The sequence below is a fragment of the Clarias gariepinus genome, chromosome 5 (genome assembly GCF_024256425.1).
Source record: "Clarias gariepinus isolate MV-2021 ecotype Netherlands chromosome 5, CGAR_prim_01v2, whole genome shotgun sequence".
In the NCBI taxonomy this organism is placed as follows: domain Eukaryota; kingdom Metazoa; phylum Chordata; class Actinopteri; order Siluriformes; family Clariidae; genus Clarias; species Clarias gariepinus.
In genome coordinates, this window is record NC_071104.1 from 24382950 (window position 1) to 24407598 (window position 24649).

Below are 24649 nucleotides of genomic sequence, written 5' to 3' on the forward strand. Positions count from 1 at the left end.
TAACAGGTATGATGTAGTTAGATGAGTTTTGAATCAACACATGAAACAGTTTGAGTTCAGAAAGAGACATTTATAGAGTTGTATAAAGACATTCAAAGATCAGCTGAAGATTGAAAAATTGGAAGAACAGGATCCAGTTTAAAAAAAAAAAAATGGCTTAAAAATGCTCAGCAAGTTGATGACAATCGCACAGCATCTCAATGATTAATAATACAGGATATTTGTGTAAGCATGAAGACAGGGTGTTTAATCAGTACCCAGAATTTAGTGAGTCAGAGATTAAGTAGAAGCAGGACTAGCGTTTGACAGTCAGGGAATCTTAATAGCTGCCCCACAATACTAAGCAAATCACAAGTACATTCATAAATTCAGCAGCACTCCTCAAATGCCAAACAACTTGAATGAGTAGATAAATTACTTAATTTGACAAAGATAGAATGACAAACACAAAAATTCCTGGTTCTGTGGGTAAAAAGTGTTACTGTCCTAAAAATCTTTGGTTTCTCATGCGGACTGTTATAATGCCCAGCTTTAGAAACTGTAGCACTTGGACAACTTTCTAGACAGGAAATAAGTGCAATGAGGGTTTTAAATTTACAAACCTTTATCACAATAATGCTTTCATTTTCAAATCACAGCAGTGAATTTATGAATGCACTCAGACTCCAGTGAGCAAGAGAAATGAGGGGGAAAAAAAGCAGGCTCTGTGGCATACTTTACAATTGATTGAAGTTTCAGACCCTTTCAGATGGGATAAAGAGCTCAGGTGTAAATACCAGCAGGAATCAAACTTTAAACTGTGTTTCTGATGGATTTCTACCTGACAATTTTAAGGCTTGAGGTACTGGAAGAGAATAGAAAACTGCTGGTTGCTGAACTTCATTGTCATTCCCATCACTCTGATCACATTCTTCACTCAAACTCAAAAGAAAAGTTGTAAATCAAATTTTTCGGATAGTCTTCATAATCATTACCGCTGTCGTCATGCCTTGTGTAAAAGCACATGCTTTTAATTTTAATTTATTTATTTTACTTTTGAATTGAAAACCTGTAGCTCATTTGTGGAATGGTACTGGAAGTGTAGTAATTATGATGGGATGCGCTGAGCCACGAGCTCTTCAGCATCTTCACGGTTTTCATTAATCTCTGTAAGCGTCCTGACGAAGCGGGTCCACTCATCAGTCCGTGGCACGGCGATCTGCTATAATGTGAAAGACACAGAGAAGCAAAAATGCAGCAATATGTTATCTGTCCAAGTTCACACAGGAGGGGTCTTGTAACTGAAGTCGTTCTCAGTTGTCAGAAGGTGTCGGACATCATAACCTGACTTCAAAAATGTACTTGTGGCTTATGTTATAGTATACTAGGGGTTATTATAGTGACAGTGTGATGGGATGTTCAAGAAGCACATATGATTGTGATAGTTCAGCATCCACAAACTTCTGACCATATAGTATCCCTTGCAGAATTCTGCAGAAACTCTCTTTGTCTTGCACTTAAAAAATTTTTATTACTCTTGAAGGTCTAGGAAACAGTTAAAATTGATTTCAGTTTGTTTGCAGAATTTATTTATTACTTTTATTGTTAGTTGTAGAATAGATTTCTTTGTCTTTCCAAAGCGGTTTTGGTAATTAGTCACAAATAGACCCCAGTGTTCTTTCATGCTCATCAATGGACATTAGTTTTGAAATACAGCTGGCCTAAATAATACAGAATATAAGCAAGAGAGAAATATTTAACCTTGAGGATTTTCAAGTGATATGATTATAGTCTTGTATATTAACAGTACTCAACTGAGCATTAAGAATAATCAAGAAAGGTAATGTTAGCTTATACCAGTAGATTAGCTAGGTAAATGCATACACAAGCTATGCTGAGTGTGGATTTGACTGTTTAGCGGTTGTAGTCCCTAGTCACATAATACAGAACTAAACGCTATGTCATAGTGCCTCACCTTTCGATGTTATAAAGTGGTGTAATACACTTTCAGGACCAAAAAAAGTTGGCATTTAGATTTAAATAGGAAAATACTTAAGAGCCTTTAATCAGACAATAGAAAAATTGGGAACCATTCAATACATTATAAAAAGTATAGTTATCAGAAAAAAATAGACCGTGAGATCACTTAAAAGCTTGGTGAAGATGCATCAATAAAAATCAAATGCAGAATCACAACTATGTTTAATAATTAAAGCAAAAGCATTTCCACTCAAAGGATTGGACTAAACTGTATGGCCATAAGAAAACCACATGTTGGTCAGACTAAACAGAAAAAGGCTTCATGTTTGCATAAAGATTGGACTTTGGCGCAATGGAAAAAGGTCATGTGATCTGATGAGTTCAGATTAAGCCTATTCCATAGCAATAGGTAGATCAGTCAGTGTAAGAAGGAAAGTGCAAGAAAAGAGGCACCCACCATGCATAGTGCCTACTGTATGGGCCACTGGAAGTATATTATCTGTTATGATCTGAGGTTGCTTCATTTGGTCGGGTCGAGGCTTAGCAATGTGGCAATAAAATGAAGTCAGCTGACGAGCAAGGTTATCCCATCAACACTGTTTTCTTCCATGATGTTATTTGCATAATGAATTGTGAAAGTGTGGTTCTGGAAACTGGTCACCACAGACTGCTGACCTTAACCATGGTTAAAGTCATGGGGATTTGCTGGAGACGATTTGGAAAGATGTTTGACCCTTCCGTCATAAATACAAGATCTTGGCCAAAATTTTATGCAACTTTTGACAGAAATAAATGTTATGAAGTTGCTTAATGTTGCCAAAACAATGTCATGGCGAATACAGTTGATAATCAAAGGGGAGTCCAAAGAAATCTTAAATTGTGCAACTTTTCTTTTCTTTTTTTGGCAAGGCAGCGTATTTTGAATAAAAACTTGCAGTTTGATGAAAAAGATATCATGTAAAGATATGGAGAGTTTTTGTTACTGCTAAGTGCAGAAACCAGACTAAGTAAAAATCATACCTTTGCCTCAATCCTACTGAAATTCCTAATAGTCTAAAACCCAACATATTACAGAAACAAACCCAATTACTGCAATAAAGCTTTTTTAAAAATCTTCTCACCTCTCCAACATCATAAATGAGAACCTGTCCTTCAGAGTCTCCGACTGCGATCTCTCTGCCCGTCTGTGCCCATCTCAGCCTATTGAGAGCAGGACTCCCTTGCACAGTAACACTGGCAGTGGGAACCTATATAACAAAAAAAACCTTAGCAATACTGAAGCAAATACAAAGTTACAAAACCTTGGTCACTATGTGTGTGCAAGTGTGCTCCAGAGACCTCTGTGTCATTGTTGAGGTTCCACAGGTCTAAATGACCAACTCCATCCACACAGGCGAAGAGGGCAGGGTGAATAGGTGACCACATAACATCATACACATAGTCGGAGTTATCCTCAAAAGAGTAGAGTGGTTTATTATTCTATAGGACACAAAAACAGCAGAGAAGCAGAGTCACTGGCTTAAACAAACAATGTGAATGGAACCAAAATCACTTTTCCACTGCTGCAATTACTCTCTTTGTTTCCAGGCGTTCACGGAGAGTAAACTTAGGCTGCTTTCATACAATATTTTTTAACAGAAAGGTCAAAGAACTTTTTGTGTTTATGTGAGAAAAAATGGCTCACACTATGACACACACTATACACATAAGAAGACTCTTAACCAGTCTAAGTGTCAGCTAACAGACTCTTACTGACCGTATTAGATTTATAATTTTAAGAAATACATTTTTAACCTTTATTGTAACGCTAGATGCAGAAAAGCAGCACTGCCTGTGTATTCTGGCTATACAGTATAAGCTAGGGTAGGATTTCCAAATCATATATAAATGTATTATTGTTAATGAGATTGCAACATTGGAATAGTGCCAATAAATATTTTAATTATGAGCATGCTGGCAAGGCTCAATTTGACTAACGTCTTATACTGAAGTTGTGACGCGACTGCGAAAGCATCCTTAAAACTTCTTTTTCACCAACTTTTAAGTCACAGTTCTGGTAAATTGGGGTACCTTAGTGCTCCAGAGTTTGACGGTCCAGTCAAAGGAAGAGGTAAGGAAGAGATGGGAGAAGTCAACAGAACCAGCCGCTGTGTGGCAGTGGATTCCCGTAATCGGACCGTGGTGGCCTTCAAACATCTCGCTGATCCCTGCCTTACTGCTCCCAAACACACACAAGACAGTGAAGAACATTCATCACAATTCTCCATCTTCTGAATTTAGAATCATTTGCTAACATCAAATAATTATTAAAAGAAGTGGACATTTAAAAGATCCCGAATGAAAAATGCACACCGGCCTGTTGTACTTGTGGCACAATCGCCTGGTCATGATTACTCGAGCCAAGTATGATTATTTGGCAGTTGCACCGCCGGTAAATTCCACAATCACATGTTTCTGATGCACGACGAGGAATGTGAATTAGGTGTGTTTCCATCAGTGAGGATGAGGCAAATAAACACCCAAACACAAGGTTCCAATGTGAGGAGTAAACATGGAAAAAAGCCTGGCTGTCTAGACTTACTATTGGGCAGGTAGCTCTGTGTCAGCTCATATAAAACTGCATTTGTGACAGAGAGATGCCAATAGGAGATACTGACGCATGAATCAATGGGTCTGTTCTAAAGAGAGTCTTCCCTATGCGTGCAACAGTGTGCTCGACAGCTCTGGAGATCGTTATGCTGGAGGAAAAGTACAGTTCCTAATTTCAGCATGTTTAAACCTGGTACTGAATGCAATCTTACCCAACAGCAGATCTGTTTTTTTTCTATATCTTTAACCTATTAGGTAACCGTTTCTCTATTCCCTAAACATTGATGCTTTCAAGCAAGTATTCTATACAGTTTTTTGCATTAAAAACTACAATTTTAAACACTTTCTTTTTGTAAACACGTTTTATTATATCATGTAAACCTAAAAATACAACCCGGTATTAAAAAACATTGCTTTGTTGCTTTGCACAATTGTTTTAAGAGAATTAGCCACCAGCTATCTCATGATCATAAACACTTTTTCGCCATATTAAGGTTACGAGCTAATTCTGCACAAAAAAGCTCCAGTACACAAACAGAGGCTCTCTGTGTGTATATGTGTGTACTCATTACTCTGAGAGGTAAATAGCCAGTGTGAGAGGTGCTTCTGTCTTATTAGCTGGGTTGAGATGGGAATATCATAATCATAGCATCATAAATGGAGTGGAAACACTGCAGCTCTCAAAATCACTGCTGAGCACAAACACGCAGATGAACATCTCGCCGACTGACTGAACTGCTCTCGCACAAGAAAACCTGAAGCGCTCGCCATACGGAGAACTGAGAGAAATCCCCATGAACAGAAACACTCCTGCTTTTCCTCTTCTGTTCTAATGACTTGTTAATTCCTTCATGAATTATGAGATCTTGAGTTTTCCACAAACATTTCACACTTTCACACTAAAAACGCACAAGAAATAGTGAAGTGGGATTAGTTGTTTCCACTAGGCGTGTTCGCAGATGTGTGTGTGGTCATTTCCAATGTTTCCATTCCATTAGAAAAAGATGATAATCAGACACTTTTTCCCCCAACTGAAGTGTGTGATTTACCTGCCGTGTCGACAGGACGTGTAGACCGATCCATCCTCGCTGCCTACCACAAAGTTATTAACGTCGCCCAGGGGAAAAGACATGGAAGTGACTGCTACAGACTTGGACTGCTTAAAGACCAACTCCATACTGTCCTGTAAGACAAACACATCGAACATACATCACGCAGCATTGTAAATATCTTTAGTAAACAACCTCTCTTGGTGCTTTCGTGGTGAATGATGTCAATACACCTAGCACTTCATAAATGCTTCACATCTGACCTTGTGGTTTGGCAAACTTTATGGAATGACGAAAGTAACGTTATTCACACTTTAAACATATAAGACACGCGAACAGCCATTTAGCCACCCCCCTCCCCTCCCCAAAAACTGCTAAGTCTTTAAAGAGCTGAGCAAACTGCCTGCCAAGTCCAAACGCATTTCCAAACCATTTCTCCTTGAGTGCATCCCTTAGACCCGGATTCTACACTAAAGGCTCTTTCCTACACAATTACCGCAGTTCTCTGACTCAAACCTCCAAGAATGATTTACATGGCCATATTCAGTAATAATGGATAGGAGAGTGACTACTGAGAGAAATGCATATAAAAAAATTTTCCCTGAGCTACATGTAATGAAGTGAAAGAGAAGAGGAACTTGGGTACCTGAGGCTGGGACAACATGTCCAGACTCCACGAGCACATTTTACCGTCGGTGGAGATGCTGATCAGGTTGTGAGCATTTTGAGTGCCGACTACATTTACACAGTACACAGGATGCTACGAAAGAAAGAGAGAGAAAGAAATATGGAACATATACTTCGGAGGACAGACAAAAACGGTTTAATTATAACCTATCACCTGTATGAATAATTATCATGATTTTTTTTTATAATTTCTGGAATTCTTGCAGTTTAGCAGGAAGAGAAAGATGATATGTATCCTATCGAAATGATCCCATTTAACATAGCACATACATGTTAGAAAAGTTCTAGCGCCGCATTTTATAGTTTTAATGATTTGTATGGCTCAGTAACAAAGCGCAGTAGGTCGGACCCGATCCCTGATTACATGGAACATATGGCTTAAATTACATTCTGTATGAGTGATTCAAGTTTCAGCTACTGTTGTAATCAACATGAATACACTCTCGTGGTTCACAGGGCTCTAGATGGCGTGGGCAGCATTACCGTGTGAGCAGCGGCTGAAAGTGGGGTCCTCTGCACTGGGGTTCGCTTGTTACTCCTATTGTCCCATAGTACGATCTGTCCTGAATACGTTCCACCTACCACCAGGTTAGGGTGAAACTTGACAAAGGCAGCTGACATCACTGCAGACTAGAGAGAATGAGAGGGAGAGAGAGAGAGAGAGAGAGGAGAGGAAATGGGAAACGGTCATGTGTTTGTCTTGTAACAGCAAGATGGATGGAATGAGACCACAGGCCTGTTTCAGTGCATTAGAATTATGTGAATGTAACACAGTCCTATTTTTCAACTCAAACTTGATTACGATTTCATTTAGATTTGCACTCTGTGGATAATGCTTTACATTCCGTTTCCCTTAACTAAGATCATTTACTGTATTAGCTGATTGACTTTGGCATTAACAAATTATAAGTAGTATTTAAAAAAAGGAAGAAGAAAAATAGTGTGCTTATTCTTTAGGAAAAAGTTCCATGAAATGGTGGTGTGATGTGACCTACTACAAACGATTAATTTCCTATAACAGAACATTAATTTTAGAAGCTAGTTATTTTTTTATTAAGTTTTTAAATAAGCTACACTCTAGCAAACAATAAACATTCTTATTTCTTTATGTCTCTTAAAGTTAGGAAAGGTCTCCATTCAGAACTCTTCACCATATAACAGGCATATATATTTACATTTAAATAACACACTTTTGTGTTTTTTATGTGTACTATTAGCCTTAGGTTTGGTAGGAAGTCTGTAGTACAAGTGCTAGATAACACTGATTAGTGCATTGATGTTACTGAATTACAGCCAGAACTACGATCATATATAAAATGTGGCTAAAGACCTTCTGACCAATCAGATTTAAGCAATCAGCAGCACTTTGACAGTTAATAATTGACATTTGTTTAAACATTTGTTTTAAACACAACTATTTTTATTCAGTTAACAAATGCATGTACTCTGCATAAAACACTAACATGTATATTACCAAATGTTACTAATTTACTGTTTCCTTCTCTGTGTAAAATAATTAGCAATTTATCTTCACTTCAGAGTTCAGCTACTGTAGTTTAACAGAATCATTCTACGAGAGGCGTACAAGTCCCGGCTGAGGTGTCTCAGAGCCCACTGCAGTCACTCCGGCACATGCAGTGAGTGTAACGCCTTGAAAACAAACTTTGCAGAAGAGAGAGAGAAAGAGAGAGAGAGAGAGAGAGAGAGAGAGAACTGTACACAACACCACTTGCACATTACAGGAACTCAGCTGGGCGTTACTGGCACGTCTCTGATATAGTCCTCACTCTAAAGTGATGTTCACATGTTTGGGCCATTGAAGGAGTTCCTTGGAGGCCAGTGTTTCACGAAAAAGGCAGTACAAGTATGACTCAGGGGTAGTACTGCAAAAACCTGCCTCGATGGTAGCCGAGCACTAGTGAAACGCTGGTATGTGTGCATTTATGTAGCAGGGTATTGTATTTAGAAATAGGTAGTATTTACTCTCATAACTGTGTTCTGCTATTCTGCACAATCAAAAGTCTGGGTTTGACTTAAACACTCTCAAAACTAAGATCCAGTTTGTGTCACTCATTCAGGTGGAATAATTTTTAAATATTGCTTGTTATTATTTTAACTTTTTTTTATTAATATAAGCACAGATTACTTTGTTAATGTTACTTAAGATGTATTAATACTGACAGTGTGTTTAATGATAACTAACACACATCATAACGCCCATTAAAAGAACCTTCATGGAAAGTGTTAAGAGCATTTCTACTAAAAGCGAATGCTAAGCTGAAATCTTTCTGATGCTGTAACTCAATCGTGCAGAACACATCCCAATACCGACCGTGTGATACTTTGTGATGAACTATACGTTGACGGCAAGGACATCATTTGCATTTGAGGCGCGCTCATTTTCCAGAGTGAATGGATGAGTGGCTGGGTAAGTGCATGCGTGAGTGAATAGGAGATAGAGCTGTTCTTTAAACTGGAAATGGTCCACCAGCACCCCTGAGATTTCAGCGAGTGACTGGTTCAGCCAGATCCAACCCCCTACTGTATCCAATATAATCCGGCACCATCTAATCAAACGCTCCCTTTATAACCTCAGAGGAATTTTCCCTAACTTAAGAGGTAAAACGTTCCTTTTCAGCTTTCAGAGAATGGCGAAAAATCCATTTTCATACTCTTGGTCTCACACACACACACACACAGGTGGAGAAAAACAAGTTCACACTTATGTATGTATGGAGTTTCCTGATTTGTGTGTGTGTGTGTGTGTGTGTGTGTGTGTGAGGCATGTATCCGCTCTGAAGGCCAGCACATGTGGTTCTACTCAGCATGTCCTCAGAACACTACCTCAGGGCGTACACATACAAACACACACACGCACGCACCTAAAACTAGAAGTAAAACATGCTTGCTAAATCCAGTGGAAATTTTTAAGCTTGAGTTCTACAGCTCTCTAAATTTCAAATCACATCAAATTCTCTTTTTATTTAAACTCTCTCTCATTATTCACTTTCTGGATTATTCTCAGCTTCCTGAAACATTTTACCGGTCTCTGTATCTACACTATGATTTCTTATTGCTCAAGCTGATTCTAATCAGTATACTTTAGTAAAGACTGAACTCAGAGCAGTTATAGTATAATGTACAGGTGATATTCTTCAACACAATCCCTGTTTTTGCACAAAAATCATTTTAACACAACACATGCTCTGCGATCTGCAGGCTTTCTAACAGTAGACAACGGAGGAACTTTTTGTGTAAGAAATGTTTTTTCTGCAAGTCAATGAACAAATTACAAGTTTATCATAGTTTCTTTAATCTATAGATATACTGTAATCATGACGTGCAACACTGGGTTTGTGTTAACAGAGAGAGAGAGAGAGAGAGAGAGAGAGAATACCAGCATGATGAAATCACAGAACTGTGAGGAGGGATGAGAGAAGAGGAAGAGTGGATGCCAGGAAAATTGGCAGCAGATCATGTTGGTCAGAGAAACAGCTACCTGTGTGTGTGTGATTGATGAAGAAGGGGGTTCAGAGGGTGTGTTCGTGTACGTGTGCGTGTTAGATGTTATTTCAGGCAGCTTGTTTGTATGTGGATATTTGTGGGGTGCTGATTTGAGAGGGTGGTACTTCCTCTCTTACCTGGCAGTGAAAGACATACTCGGGCGTAGTTTTCTTATACTTCATGTTCCAGACCAGCGCCACTCCATCAGGCTCATGCGGTGCCTCCTCGTTGTTGTTATAGGAGGCAACCAGCAGCTCAGGATACTGCACACACAGAAAAAAAACATGACTTGTAGCGCACACACTCATTCCCTCAGGCTCTTTTCCTCTTCCCTCCCACTGCGGAGCGTATGCGTGTGTGTATGTGTGGATGTGGATGTGGATGGCAGCCAGAACGCGTCACTGCTTCAACAAGATTTATTACAGGGAAACTTTTCCTCAGCAGCAGTGACGGTAAATAAGGGCCAACATGAAGCAGCAGCTGACTGCAGACCACTAAATGAGCTGCTCCAGAGATGCACTGCCTCAGGCTACTGCTGAGACCTGCTTCACATTCAAATCGCACTGAGACTTGTAAATACCCTGCAGAAAGTAATCTTTTCGCCACAAATGAAACGAATGCTTAACTACCGTCTCCGCTAATGTAAATGAAAAGATTCGGTTTTGTCCGGAACGCATTAGTTGCAAAAACATTTTTTAATAATTTTTTCTTTTTAAAAATGACAAAGCAAATGTGTGCGGTGAGAAATAGTTTCGGGTACACATCTAGTGCCAGGAGTCATTTACACCCTGCGTATCACACAGCAGCGCGGTACATGCGGGAACTTAATCATGCCACCTCAACCACCATTTGCCAAAACACAGATTTAGGACTCTGAAGAAACCGCAGCAGCTAAAACAATAATCCACGTCTGTTTATATTGTACACATTTACTAGAGGAAATGAAATTGAGAAAGCAGAAGAGCACACATTGAGGCGATTTGCTCATAACTAGATGCAGTGCCTCCGAGCTTCTGATCAAGCTTTTCACTTTGAAAGCCCAGAAGCAATTTGCATTATATAGTCAGTAAATAATATGTGACGTTTATACTTAAGGTCAATCTGTAACCTGAAAAAGAAAAAGAAAAAAACTAAACCCAAACATGACTTGTGGGAAGCGCACATTAAGCTCCATACAGCGGAGTGAAGAAGAACTGGAGATACTTAGACCTTCTTCAAACTAATTCTGATAAGATTTCACTAAAGGTTGAATATGAAATTGAAAATGGCACAAAATCACAGTGTCTGGGAGTTATTATAGCTTTAAAATATCAGTAAATTACTGATGCTGAAAAAAAAGCACAGAACTGGGGTGGACCAAAACAACCAAAAAGATGTGACCTAAAATTTCTTGAAACTGTACAATTTCAAAACGATAGATAGAGAGACAGAGAGATAGAGAGGGTGATAGAGATGAGGAGACACTGTGCATGTCTGCTGCTTTTGCACAGGTCTGAGTTTGGAGAAGATGCTTTGAAGACCCTACATGTCCCCTTTTCTACACTCCTGATTAATGCAAAATAAGCAAATTATCATTTTAGTCCAAATTTGTATGTGAGTGTAACATGTGCCATGTCATATAACATTTCTTTGATTCTTGAAAACAATATTTTGTATTTTTTCCAGTTTACAGAGGTCCATGCTATGTCAAGGTACAAGCAGTGAATGAGCATGTTTTTGGTAGTGTCACACAGCGCCTGAAAGCCTGAAAACCATTCTAACAGTGATGTAAAGTACCAGTCAAAAGTTTTGACACAACTTTGGAAAAATTCCATGCTCTTTTCTGTTTTTATTTCATTCTACTGTACATTGTAAAACAATTCTGAAGGCATCCAAAATACATATGCAATGATCTCCTCTAAACAATTGATATTGTGCCTGCTACTGATGCTCTGTAAATTATTATTATTATTATTATATTCAATTATTTGTCACATGTACTTTACAGCACAGTGAAATGTCTTCTTCGCATATCCCAATTAGGAAACTGGGGTCAGAGCGCAGGGTCAGCCAGCTTACAGCGCCCCTGGAGCATATAGGGTTAAGGGCCTTGCTCAAGGGCTCAACAGTGGCAACTTGGCGATGCTGGGGCTCGAACCCCCGACCTTCCGATCAGTAACCCAGTAACCCACAGCCTTAACCGACTGAGCCACCACTGCTCCAAAGCCTTCATAATGGCTCTAATTTAAGGTTCTGTCAATCTGTGATTTCTGAGGCTGGTAACTCTAAATAAGTTTTGTTCTTGCTTGCCTGGGATAGTCCTCATGGGAGCCAGTTTCATTATGGTGCACTTGACAATACCGTCTCTTACAAGAACTGTTGCAGAACGGTAAAAAAACAACTGATCAGAATAACAAAATAATTGATCCACTAAATAAAAATCTAGTATTATTCTACTATATAAAAAAATAAATCATTAACAACAAGACATTGAATTAGAAGGTGTGTCCAAACTTTTGACTGGTACTTCACGTCACTGTTCAAACGTTTTTTTAGGCTTTTATGGCCTGTGTAAGAATAACACAGAAAAGGTGATCCTTAATTGCTTGTATCTTTGCATGGACATTTCCTTTGCCAGGAAAGTACAAAAATTGTTTTTAAGAATCAAGAAACATTCCTCAGTAACATTATTTAGGAAAAGAGAATTAAAAATCCATTAATATAACAGGGATTAAACTGAACAGATCTGATAGTATTTTGTTTAACACCAGTAAATTCAGGTTTACCTGTGGGGACCAGTCCAGGCAGGTGACCACCCTGTGTTTGGACCAGCGCTCATCCGTGAACTGTCTGTTCAAAGACAGCTTTGCTCCAGCCTGCATCTCACTACAACACACACACACACACACACACACACACACACACACACACACACACACACACACACACACACACACAATAGATTCTGTATCTAGAAATCACAGCATCTCTTGTAGTAAGGATAAACTTTGACTCCTTCTCCAGTACACTCTCTTTCACACACACACAATTTTTTAATTATTAAAAACTGCCTTGACCCTATCATTTCAACAATCTTAGCTTGTTACCCCTCCTTATCCTCAGGGTCACGGCCACTGTAGTCAAAGAAAACATCAACGTGTTCAGACAAAGCTCTCTCGATGATGCGTGTGCTGTGGTCAAAGAAGTCCATAAACTCCTCCGAGTGCAGGATCTGCAGCTTCTCCTCCTCGGTCAGCTCATGAGGGGCCACTAGAGATAGAGGAGTTAAAAAAGATACAGTTCTTCCTTCTTTACTGGCTAGAAGATGACAAAACATAGCAATAATAAGAGCTTGTGCAAACTATGAATAAGAGCGCCACCAAAGCAAAAAACTACCAAGATGCAACCAGAATTGACTTTTTTTTCATGACAAAAATGGAATACAGGAAATTCTGAGAATTTATTTAAAAGTTACACATCTAGTTAGACAAAACACCAATATACCTTGATTTATCAGTTGCTAAGCTATAAACTAAAAAACTCTGGGGAAGGGCCACATATGGCACTCTGACCCGAGTCTTTTGAACTTGTACAAAGTACAGTCAATGTGTTGAATGAATGGGATTAAAAGTTGCACGAGTAAACCATCTAAAATATTTTGGCTAAATAATGAGTTTGGAAGTGGAGACAGTGGCTGATGTCATCGCTCCTTTGATTGGTCGGTCTACACCATAAACACCTAGACACCACAAGACTGGCCTGTATGCAAATATGATTATATAGTGGAGCTGTGATTTTTCTGAATGAAACATACTACAATGTTCACTTTTCTCAAACGAAGGCTTATTCATTATTACAGTATGTGTGGTATAAAAAAGTCATTATCACTGTTAGACCAAGGTGTATCAACATTAAAATAGAAAGAAAAATGTATAGATATGGTGTGGTTATTATTCTGAACATTATTATTGTTGTCATACTACTACTGTTAATAATAATAATAATAATAATACAAATCCTCTGAGGTGTATCTCATCAGTGCTTACTGAATTTGGCATTATTCTCCCATTATAATTTTATTTTTAAAAGATTTGTATATTAGCAAGAGTAACAAAACAAATTTGTTACTAAAATCAATGAATAATCTTGATAAATAATTGTGATTATAAAGTCCTACTTCAGATCGCATCAGTGATGCAAGCAAAAATCGCAAAGTCTGAGTATATTACTCTCTACTTTATCCACGCTACAGTGGCAAACAACTTTATAGAGTTTCTCTTTTCTGTCTCAGGATTGCTGATCAGAGTTTGAAGTTTATAGTGGTCTTTTGTTACCAACTCTTTAAATAAAATAAAATCACCGTAAATCAACTTAAAAACTATGCATGATGTTAAAATCACGAAGGAAACCAGCATGTGTTTATATCCTTTCAGACATACCTTCTACTACTTGTTCCTGCACGGATGTCTCCTTCTCCACTACTGGCACTGCTTCTGCAGGAGCCGGCTCTTCCTCCTCCTCTTCCTCTGTTGAGGAAATGGTACCATAATGAGACCTTGTGTCAATAAATCACACAATACAAACAAGATAACAACCATAAAATCACTATAAAGGAGTTGAGTTATGAAAAAAAGTAGAACATAACTGATATTAAACGACAAATAATAAAAAGATACTCCATTTATGTGGATAACATTACTGCTAGGTGATATGGCTTATGCTTCATGTATGCTAACTTCTAAACATGGTATAGCTATTAATAAAAACTATTGATTATTTAAAATTCACAAGAGTAAAAGCTGGGGCAGTGGGGTGTAAAAGAAATTATCATACAAAACATTATAAATATTAAAATGTTCTTGAAATGTTTTGGTAAATTACACACGAACTTGGGTCCACCAGACAGAGAAACATGAACACAGACGATAACTTTGAGTTATGGAAAAATATTGTATGGAAAAGCCGTTGATATGAAACACGTGCCCTTATCTGGACACACCATTTCACTGTTCCCAAGTTTTACTGTGAAATCACTAGCTTAGAAAAGGAACAAGGCCTAGACAAATGCCTCAGTTAAACACGCTCCCATCACAATGTCACCTCGCCTATAGTTGCCCCTCTTTTCATTGGGAACAAGACTATGTTAGAACACAGTCAGGGTTCTTCTTCCCCCTCAGCTCCTTAGTTAACGAGATACACTATTGTACAGGGAGGACACTTGTTAGCAGCGTTATCCCTCTTTGCCTTTCGAATACATGGACAGACACAGTAACACATGCGTATACACATCCCACACACGCGGAGCAGGAGGGCGGGCAGCAGGTGCCCCAGGCCTCTCCCATTGGCCACGCCAGCTGACTGGTGGAGTGCGTGAGGCAGATGGCTCTGCTGGGATTGTGTGCGAGAGCGAGGTGGCATAGAGATGGCACTGAGTTTTTTTCTGCCTGACTGCCCCTTCTCAAGACTCTCTCCGGAAACACAAGCCTGTGCAATTACCAACACGACAGGGGGTCCGACAACTTCCATTCAAACAGCGAGGATGTGCAACAAAATACAGCTTGTGGCCCTGACCAGCTGGCAAGACACACAGTGTTCAAACAAAAGGTCAAGCCTTTTTCAAACACACAAATGTGCATATACACACATTCTAATCATCTGAAACAAATCCGTTGCTTATTGTAAACGCAAGGAGGGAAATGTTAACATATGCTGAATGCAGCAAAACTCGAAAGGAAGATAAATTAGCCACATTTTGTGCAAGATATCATAAAGAGTCTAAGGCAGAGGGTAAAAAAAAAATCAAATTTATAATGTCATCTGTCAGATCTTCCATTAGGGATGTCTTCATCCCTCCCTTTCAAACAGGGTTCTAAGTGAAGGGAGGAAAGGAGAGGGAGGGAGAAGACCAGGAATGAAGAAAAAGGGGAGGGAAGGAAAGGGATTGTTCTGATGAGTTTACAGAGTCACGCTGATGACACAGGCCATCTCAATGCATTGGGCCCTTAGTCAGGCAAGGATAGAGCACAGAAGGGTAAAATCTTTCCTTTCAAGGGCCTCAATCAGGCTCAGACGAAAACAGTAATCAGTGTCTTTCAGTCCAGGGCCCAAGCGCATGCCGCAGCCCTTTCTCTGCCAGCCAGGCCCAAGCAATCAACCTGCCAGGCATTAGCAACGTTAAGACAATCTGGAAATAAAAAGTATAATGCACCTGCCAGGCAAAATGGCCATTTGGAGAAAAGCTAGTGATCCTGGTGACCCCACACGGGTAAGAGGGAGAACAGTGGTACAAAGAAAATGAGAGATCGGGGATAGGGAGGCGGGGGGGAACAGAACCGTTTAACAGAATTCACCCTGATGGCAGATCCCCTTCCCCATCGACACCTCATCTCAAAGCAACCCAATTATCGCTTTTGTATCATTTAAGGAATAAAAGCTTTGGGGAGGAGTGGAGGGGGGAAGGCAGAGGGACTGAGGGAGTAATCACCAGCTTTTGTGAATGGACAATATATTAATGCAAACGCGCCATGGGTCCAGAGGCTGTTCGAGTACAAGACTAATGCCCTTTGATCTGCAGTGCAGGTGCATGGGGTCTGAGTGAAACACAGACACACACACAGGGGACTCTATAAACCTGACTTCCACATTTCTATATACCACAGAGGATTTAGCAAACAAACCTCAGCTCTCTGCGCTTGGCTTCCTGAATCAGACTTTCAGGATTTCTGATTATAGTGGGATGAGAAATTGCTCAGGGCTCATGTGGAATGGGTTTTACTATTGAACAGCGGCACAAAGGAGTGGGCTGTGAACACTTCTGGACCATTGTAAGTCATGAAAACACAGTTCCTCACAAATAGTGGCCACTAAAATATCCTCTAAGAAATTTACTTACCCTGGGATGTGAAATATGTGTATTTTGACACATATTCAACATTTTTGCAAGAATGCCCAGTATAAAAGTACATAAAACATATACATGTATAAAATGTATTTATTTTTATTTTTTTTAAAGGGAAAATAAAAGAACAAATATAGGTCCATAGGGATAACTATAGCAGGCATACAAGAATGTGAGTTTGAATTCAGTCCTACCAGACTTAAAGAATACATTTACAAAACTTTCCTGCATGTTTTACATGCTGACAAAAAGATTGGCACTTAGTAGTCATGATTTTTTATGTACCTAGATATTATGCGCTGAAGGGTGCATCCCACACATTATTCATTTTTTTCCATGATTGATTAAATACATGTCTTTAAGGAGGATAATGCTCATGTAAATGATAAATTCGAGCTCAGACAATAAGTTTAATTTTGAAAAGCAGGCCGTTTTGTGGTTGGCAGTAGAGTGCTGGGTTAAGGGTGCCTGAGTTTTAAGAGAGGCCCTCGATAAGAGAGGCCTCTTATATGCCCCGGTGATTAAAATAGAGTAGTACTCCTCCTGTAGAGAGAGCATGATTAAAACAATCACCTTTAATTAAAGTTCACATTCAGAGAGAAAACGTTTCACAACCTCAGATGGTTCTAAAGCTTTGTGAAACATGCAGCTCTCTCATCCTAGACTAGAGTTTAGAAATTGGACTGTGTGATCACATGACACTCAGCAACTACTGTCTTGATGCAGCACAATGCTGAGAAACTTGATTTGAAACGACATTCACTAAATCACTGGCTGCTTTATAATTCATGGGCATTTGATGTTAAAAAAAAAGCCATAGAAATTACATTTCCGATTACATACTGTACTGTGTACAGAAATCTTGTACAAAAATCTTGAGCCACCTCCCATTTCTTCATATTAAATGAAACAATGTTGATTATTTTAAAGAAATCAGAAGGATGTTTTACTGCAGTAGCCTAAAGATACAACTTAAAAATTGGTTGTTTATCCAACAACCTCAGCAGCGATCTCATTTCCCCTCTCGTCTGTTCCAACCACTCAGCATATATACCAGTATACTAAACATCAGTATACCAGCGGCTGCATCATTTGCAAACTGATTTTTACTGCTTCGTGCCTCAAGTTAGACTTTTTATTTTTTTCTTCAAATGATCCACAGGTCACAGTGTGGCTTAATGAACAAAAACATTCCTCTGAAACTGGTCAAGTACAGAGACTGGATTGAAAATGAGAACCAAATTCTTGCCATAAATGAGAGCCAAACGGTCTTTCAGGAAGCCTGGAGAACTATTGCTCAAGACTAAATTAATAGAAAATATTCAAGTAATTCTGGCTCTCTGAAAGCAAGATATGAAGAAATCGGGGTGGCTCAAGACTTCAGCACAGTACGGTATGTATTTTTTTTAGAAAACTTCTTGCCATGAAGATAATACTTAACCATTTTTTTTTTTTTAATCTGTCTCTTAGAATGCCTGTTTCCCCTCAAATCAATAGGTTGTTCTTCAAAACGACAGAAGCACAGTTAGATCTCATGCAGACTGAGGTTTTTTTTTTTTTAAAGGACATTGAATATGAACTGAACGGTGCGAATCAAGAGCCTTAATCAGCACGTGTGTGTCAACCTGAGCTACAAGCAGCAAGTCTGTGCATGTGGTGCAGGAGATTCTGTGTCCTCTGATTCTGTGGTGTACCACCCGCTGACCTTCAGAGAGCAGACCTTCAGTAACTCTACAGCCCAAGACAAATCACTCAATCAGCCAAGAGAGAAAGACAGAGAGAGAGAGAGAGCCATCTCTCTGAGTGGCAGGGACAAGAGGCGTGAAAGCCTCTCAATGTCACCCAATGCGTTTAGTTATGTGCCTGCATTGGAAAGCAAAAGAGTTGATGAAATGATTACACGGTGCAGGAGGAAAAGATGGAAGCAGAGATGGGGGGATGGTGGTATGGTGTTGTCTGCAGATATTGGCACTGTTAAACACACTTTTACGATGCCACGGAAAGCCTCTATTCATTTTTAACAAGGGGGGGGGGGGGGTATGTAAACACCGGTAGTATGTTTAACAAGAGAATTTTCAAAAACTCACTAATGGTTCTTTGACCCCCTAATAGTAACAGAGTTAGCAAAAAATACATCTCTCTCTCTTTGGAAACCCAAATCCAGTCTGATCCCAATTCAACACTGGTGCATCTCTATCTCTAACTCAATCTAAACACTCTTCCACGCCTTGAAATGTCACGTTACACAGACTGTAACAATCACCCTGCAAACTCGAGCATTGCTATACGTGCAACTGTTAACACGCTCAGAGCATTCATTACCCCTGCACCTCCACCTTTCAGCATGTGCATGAGGCGAGGACAAACCTAAAGATCATGACAAGCCAACCAGTGAATACAGCTTTTTTTTTTTTTACACAGACATGTGCACAACCCCCTTATAAAAGCTACAAGCTGCAATTACATCCATATTGACAATCATCAGATGCTTTAGCAAGCCATGGCACACTTCATCATATCATCCTTCAGTCTCCTGCTCTCCTTCTCCCACCCCCTCACTCCTGCTGTACCATTCTCCTTCATGTCATGCCTGTTTTTCCTATCCAAAATGCAAATTGGCCTTGTGCTCAGTAAGACAGATGTAAGGCATGCATAAGAGTGCTGTGTGCGTGTGTGCGCGTGTGTGTGCGCGCATGCACATGAGCTTAGATGCATCAGGGAGTTTAATCTTTCCTTGGCTTCTTATGTTTCTCGAGACTCTGCAATTTTCCTTTGGCTTTCATCTCCATGCTCACTCGTCTCAGATCATTTCCAAAGAAACTTTTTTTGCACAGACGCACACACACACAAGCAAAACGCATACAGATACATACAGGACACACAGACCCAGAGTGGCTTACACACATAAAATAACATGCACAAGCAGAGATACACAGATGGACACAGATACACAGATTGAGGCAGACACACATACAGAAGACACATTTCGTCTAATCGGTAAGGTTTGGGGTCTTGCATTCCGATTACTTGTCACCTGTGAGTGGCATGTCATCACAAGTTACCTCTGCAACTACCAGAATGGCTAGACAAAACAGGAGTGTGGAAAATACATGGTGCTGAGGTTTGCAGTTTTCAAAGTAAACAGGTTAATATTTATTTTTTTCCCCAGTTTTGTGTGCGTGTGTGTGTGTGTGTGTGTGTGTGTGTGTGTGTGTGTGTGTGTGTGTGAGAGAGAGAGAGTGGAACAATGTGTATTGTGTTACGTGTGATTATTAGGGTATAGAACATTGGATGCTTTGACTGTGAAATCAGGACGGACATTTAAAGTGTTTTAAATCAATACCACCAGAACGTTGAGCAACAGCACGGCACTAAACACGTAAGAAAACGTGCCGTCCTCACAGCAGACACATCTGCACCAAGGACACATCTGCCGGCAAGTGTTTTCACGGTCAGAACTCACCCTCTTTCCGCTCGCTCATGCTGGGAGTCTGAGTCTCCTTGGTGTAAGACACCACCTCTTTGGGAGGGAAGTCCACCTGAGTCACCTTCGCAATGCTTAGCTTGGCCGGGCCTCGTCTGGGGGTGGGCGGACAGGGAACCAAACAAACAAACAGAAAGGCAGACAAACCCAAATGAACAAAATGAGAAAGCAGTCGGTCGAAAAATGAGTAAGAGCGCAGCGCCAAAGCCAAACATTCACACAACCATCACAAAATGGCACTACTGCCTTACTCGTTCTTTCGGGAAACATCTCTTAAGTTTTATCAGCAACACATGGGGATACCGAGAAACACATGTGCTCAAAGGAGGACTTGGTCTCTCGACTAAACAAGACTAGAATTAGAAACCAATCAAGCGGCTTATTCAGTACAGGATGATGTAGGAAATGGTCAACCACGTGACCAACCAGTTCCCTTTGCACTAATAGAACTGATCAGCCAAAACATGGTATAAGAACTAAAAAGTGTAGTTACCTAGGTGGAAAGTTCATTTTCAGATAGGATCATAAAAACACTTTTTTCGCTTTAACGCTTTATTTTCAGTAAAATATGCACAAATGTTTATATTTTCATCAGATAAAAAAAACACATTTGCTAAAAACAATTTTATACTCTTTATGTAGTATTTTTCAATTATCTTTGTCATGGAAATGAAACTTGGCCAATTTAGATTTCACATAAAAAGACATAAACCTGAAAAACTGTATTATTCCACAATGCAAAACTGTTAGGATATTGCAAGATGAATTTGACATGGTTACGGATAGACGTCATGGTCACTACAGATGTTTTGCATTTTTAACTTTTACAAAAAAAAAAAAAAAAAAAAAAAACACAATTTAAGCAATACTTTTTACAGGTCATATGCTTCTAGAAGCTTATACCAATTTTAGTATTAATACTTAAGAAATATGAATAACTAGCATTTTTAATTACTACTGTTTGAAGCAAGACAGTATAATGCTGAACACATTTTGGGGGCACATATAAAGTCATCTCTCCCAAACAGCTGAAGTTAGCAACTTAAATTTTTTAGGGAAGCAAAATCACTTCCATGTTGCACAAAATTCAGACGTTTTGGTCATACTGTGTATATATTAGTTTGATTAGTAAAAGCGAGCAGAAGGGAGAAGATGTGGAAAAAAAAGAGAATGCAGTACCCCAGCTCGGAGTGAAGCAATAATGTAGAAGGATCAGAGTCCCAGTGGAGAGTCCTGTTAGTATCACAGCAACGGCCCAGTGTTAATGAAAGAGAGAATATTTTTAGGAATTATTAGCACGGTTAGAAAAAAAAAAAAAAAAATTCACAACAATTATTAATACATTAACACACATCTTTACATTCTTTTAAATAGATCCTAAATATAGTTATATTAACTCCGTTAGAAACTTCGTCATAACCTTTTAGCATTAATTACACTGGTTCATAGATGCATCATGATCAGGTTTGTCACTGAAATTAGTTAATAAACTTATAAAAACAAATCTGCGTGAATCATGCTCATCTTGCAAGAAAGACGTTCATCCTGCCTCCCATCATCTGAGGCAACATGTCTACTGGCCAGCTGTGTCACAGAGACGGCCATGACTCACAACTGAGTAGCAGATCTACCTACGAGTGTGAGTGTGTGTGTGTGTGTTAAAGTTGGGGGGGGGTATAGAGTCTGCGGCAGCGTGTGGCCCAGGTGGATGTACATGAGGCCTTGTACGACGTGCAAGTGTGTATGTGGTTAGAAAAATGACCTCCATGTGTGTAGGAAGCGGTAGTGCAGCAGAGGGAAATGAGTGGACACGGAGGGCCTCGGGCTGGAAAGTAACCCCCTAGGCCTGCCGTCACACGTGTGTGTGTGTGTGGGTGTGTGGGTGTATGATGGGGGTTAGAGTTTCAAAACTTCTGTTTAGAGTCCCAAACTTAAATCAGGGGTTAAAGAGTCCCTCAGGCAGCTCACAACCAATCACATTGTTACTTGAGCTATTTGTACTTTAACTAAAAATGGCACACAGACTTCTATTTCTGAACATTCACAAATAAACACTACTTCTCCGTGTCACTGGGTCACAAATTGCTTGCTATACTGGAACTTTATTATGCTAAATGTGTCGTTTCTGAATACATGTTAAACGTGTTTCAGATTTTTAACAGTGGTCATGGAAACGTTCCAAAATACAGTACAATACTGTTGAAAATCACACAAACTCAAAAAAAAAAAAAAGGTTACTATGTAACAATCTGTGAAATTGACGCGAGAAGCTATAGACGTTCCCTGACAACAAATATTTAATCTTCGCACCAAAGGTTTTTCTACGTGGCATAGTTTCCTTTTGAGGCAGAAGTAAAAGCAAGTAATAGCATGGAACAGCAAGGACAAACGTTTTCACCTGTTTGAACCTGTACACTAAACCGCACACAAAGCCTTTAAACAACATAAACATTTAACTGTGCCTTTGGTGCACAGACAGACTGTCGCTCATGCAATCCCACAATCACCAACGTCTTCAGCACTATCAATTACATAAAGAGAGAGAAAGTGAGAAAGAGAGAGGGAGAACGCCGGTGGTGATTATACCTGGGTCCTGTGGTGCCGTCGCCTGAATCCTGGCTACCTGCCTCACTTGGGGTGCCTGTAGATTTGGTCGTGGGAGACAAGGGCCCGGGAGCTGTGGAAAAATGTAGACAGATGTTTTGTGTACACCTAAGCATGAAGGTAAATCTGACCGGAATGCTAATAAAGGCAATTTAAATTACAAAAAAATAAGTTCGATTTTATTGTTAAATTCAGATTTGAAAAAATTTTTTACGTACGTTTTTACGTTTTGTAAGCAATACCCAACTTAATAGTTTAACATGTTCACATTGTTTGAAGCATAAAAAATTTATGTTAAATGTATAAAGTCTTATTTTTTTATGCACAGATTAGTCTGAGTGTGAATACATAATAAAATAGACTGAAGTAAAGTGCAAAGACTTCAAAGACTTATACTCAAAATACATTTTTGTTCAATAGCAAAGACAAGTCTTCCGTTAATGCGTACTGAATTGTAAATGTTCATAATTATAAATATGTCTCTCTATCTATCTATCTATCTATCTATAGATAAATAAATAAATGTATAGAACTAGTTCTTATATAATTCCAAAACAGGAATATGATCATTTGACTCACTTGATCTGTTGATATTTTTACACAAGCGTCAAAGGTACAGAACCAGAGAGTGACATGAACAAGTATGTGGTATTTTAATGTTTCTCATTCACATTAGAAAAAAATATGCTTTACTGCTTAAAATTCATGAAGTGATATTAAACAATGCAATAGTTAAAGGTCAGTATATACTGTAGTTAATACCACTAGCTTGTGAGCTTTGCGCGCTGGTGATCGAGCGCTCGTGCCATCAGCCTGGAGCACTTCTGCCCCCTTGTGTCTGCTGTGTAAAATCCAGCGAACAAGAGCTACATGTAAGGTCCAATTACCATCAGAAAGTGGACATGTCTTTAATGGGATTACTGCTGACAGGTTTTTAACACAAAAACTCTGTCAAAAGTCTGGACTGCATTTGTGTTCTTTAATAGCTTAACATTCAATAGATGTTTAATAGGATTATCTAAAAATCTTCTGGATTTCGCTAATATTGAGGTTAGTTTACTTTTACCACTTTAAATAACACTATAGATCTTAAGAGGAAGTTAAAGATTTTTTGTCTGTCCATCTCCCCTAGTTTAATGATTTATTCATAACCATCTCCCTCATCTGGACACATCCCTGAAAAAATACAAGATAAGTTGACATACATCTGATCTGACCGTTCCAAACCAGGTTAGTGTACTCTGACTGCATTGCATAAATGATTAAAATAGCTGGGTTTAAATGAATTGAGATAATTACACGCTGCTATGGACTCAAAATCATGATCCACTAAACAACAACTGACTAATGAAGCGCTAAAAAATTCTTTTCACTCCGTTTTATCTCCTGGCCAACTGATGCGTCTCACCAAGGTTGATTTTATTTTCAATCCTAATTGGTCAGAGCCAATACAGAGAAGAGGACGTAACAAAAAAAACTATGAAAAATCTTTTATAGAGCATTATGTATTAATAGAACTAGATATCCTTGCTTGTCCTATCAATATTTCAGATTAAAAATAGTATCGTCTTTGGCTTTGAGGACGGAAAGTAAGTGTAACCAGATATAAATAAGTGTCATGCACTGTACATGTTGCAATGTTATGGTGGAAAAAATGGTGTAAGCTGCTTACAGGTCAGCTGAGGATGTAATTACTAAAATTTATGTTTTGGAAATTGTTTAACTACCAGATAAGGCAACAGAAATGCTGCAAAATGAAGCCATGACAGCAATTTAATGTAATACTGTAGGTTAATAAATTCAACTAAATACAGCAGGTATTTAAGCACGTTTTCTACATTTAAATAAAATAATATAAACAATGTTTGCATGTGCTCTGTACAGCAGGGATATTTG

The 24649-nt window shown here is 39.1% G+C and overlaps 1 protein-coding gene across 3 annotated transcripts in view; it reads right to left on the reverse strand.

The window, feature by feature from the left end:
* Positions 1 to 49: 49 nt before the first annotated feature.
* Positions 50 to 24649, reverse strand: part of dync1i2a (dynein, cytoplasmic 1, intermediate chain 2a) — a 29467-nt gene continuing 4867 nt past the window's right edge. For 2 of the 3 annotated variants that reach the window (XM_053496244.1, XM_053496246.1), the window contains exons 4-17: positions 22736 to 22826; positions 21329 to 21382; positions 20129 to 20244; positions 14207 to 14293; positions 12875 to 13037; positions 12554 to 12653; positions 9926 to 10051; positions 6768 to 6914; positions 6244 to 6357; positions 5598 to 5731; positions 4030 to 4174; positions 3298 to 3438; positions 3081 to 3206; positions 50 to 1201 (exon numbers count right to left, since the gene is read on the reverse strand). In XM_053496244.1, the coding sequence (XP_053352219.1) occupies positions 1088 to 1201; positions 3081 to 3206; positions 3298 to 3438; positions 4030 to 4174; positions 5598 to 5731; positions 6244 to 6357; positions 6768 to 6914; positions 9926 to 10051; positions 12554 to 12653; positions 12875 to 13037; positions 14207 to 14293; positions 20129 to 20244; positions 21329 to 21382; positions 22736 to 22826 (1658 nt within the window). In that variant the 3' untranslated portion in view covers positions 50 to 1087. The remainder of the gene's footprint in view (positions 1202 to 3080; positions 3207 to 3297; positions 3439 to 4029; positions 4175 to 5597; positions 5732 to 6243; positions 6358 to 6767; positions 6915 to 9925; positions 10052 to 12553; positions 12654 to 12874; positions 13038 to 14206; positions 14294 to 20128; positions 20245 to 21328; positions 21383 to 22735; positions 22827 to 24649) is intronic. The other variant, XM_053496247.1, reaches the window with a different exon arrangement.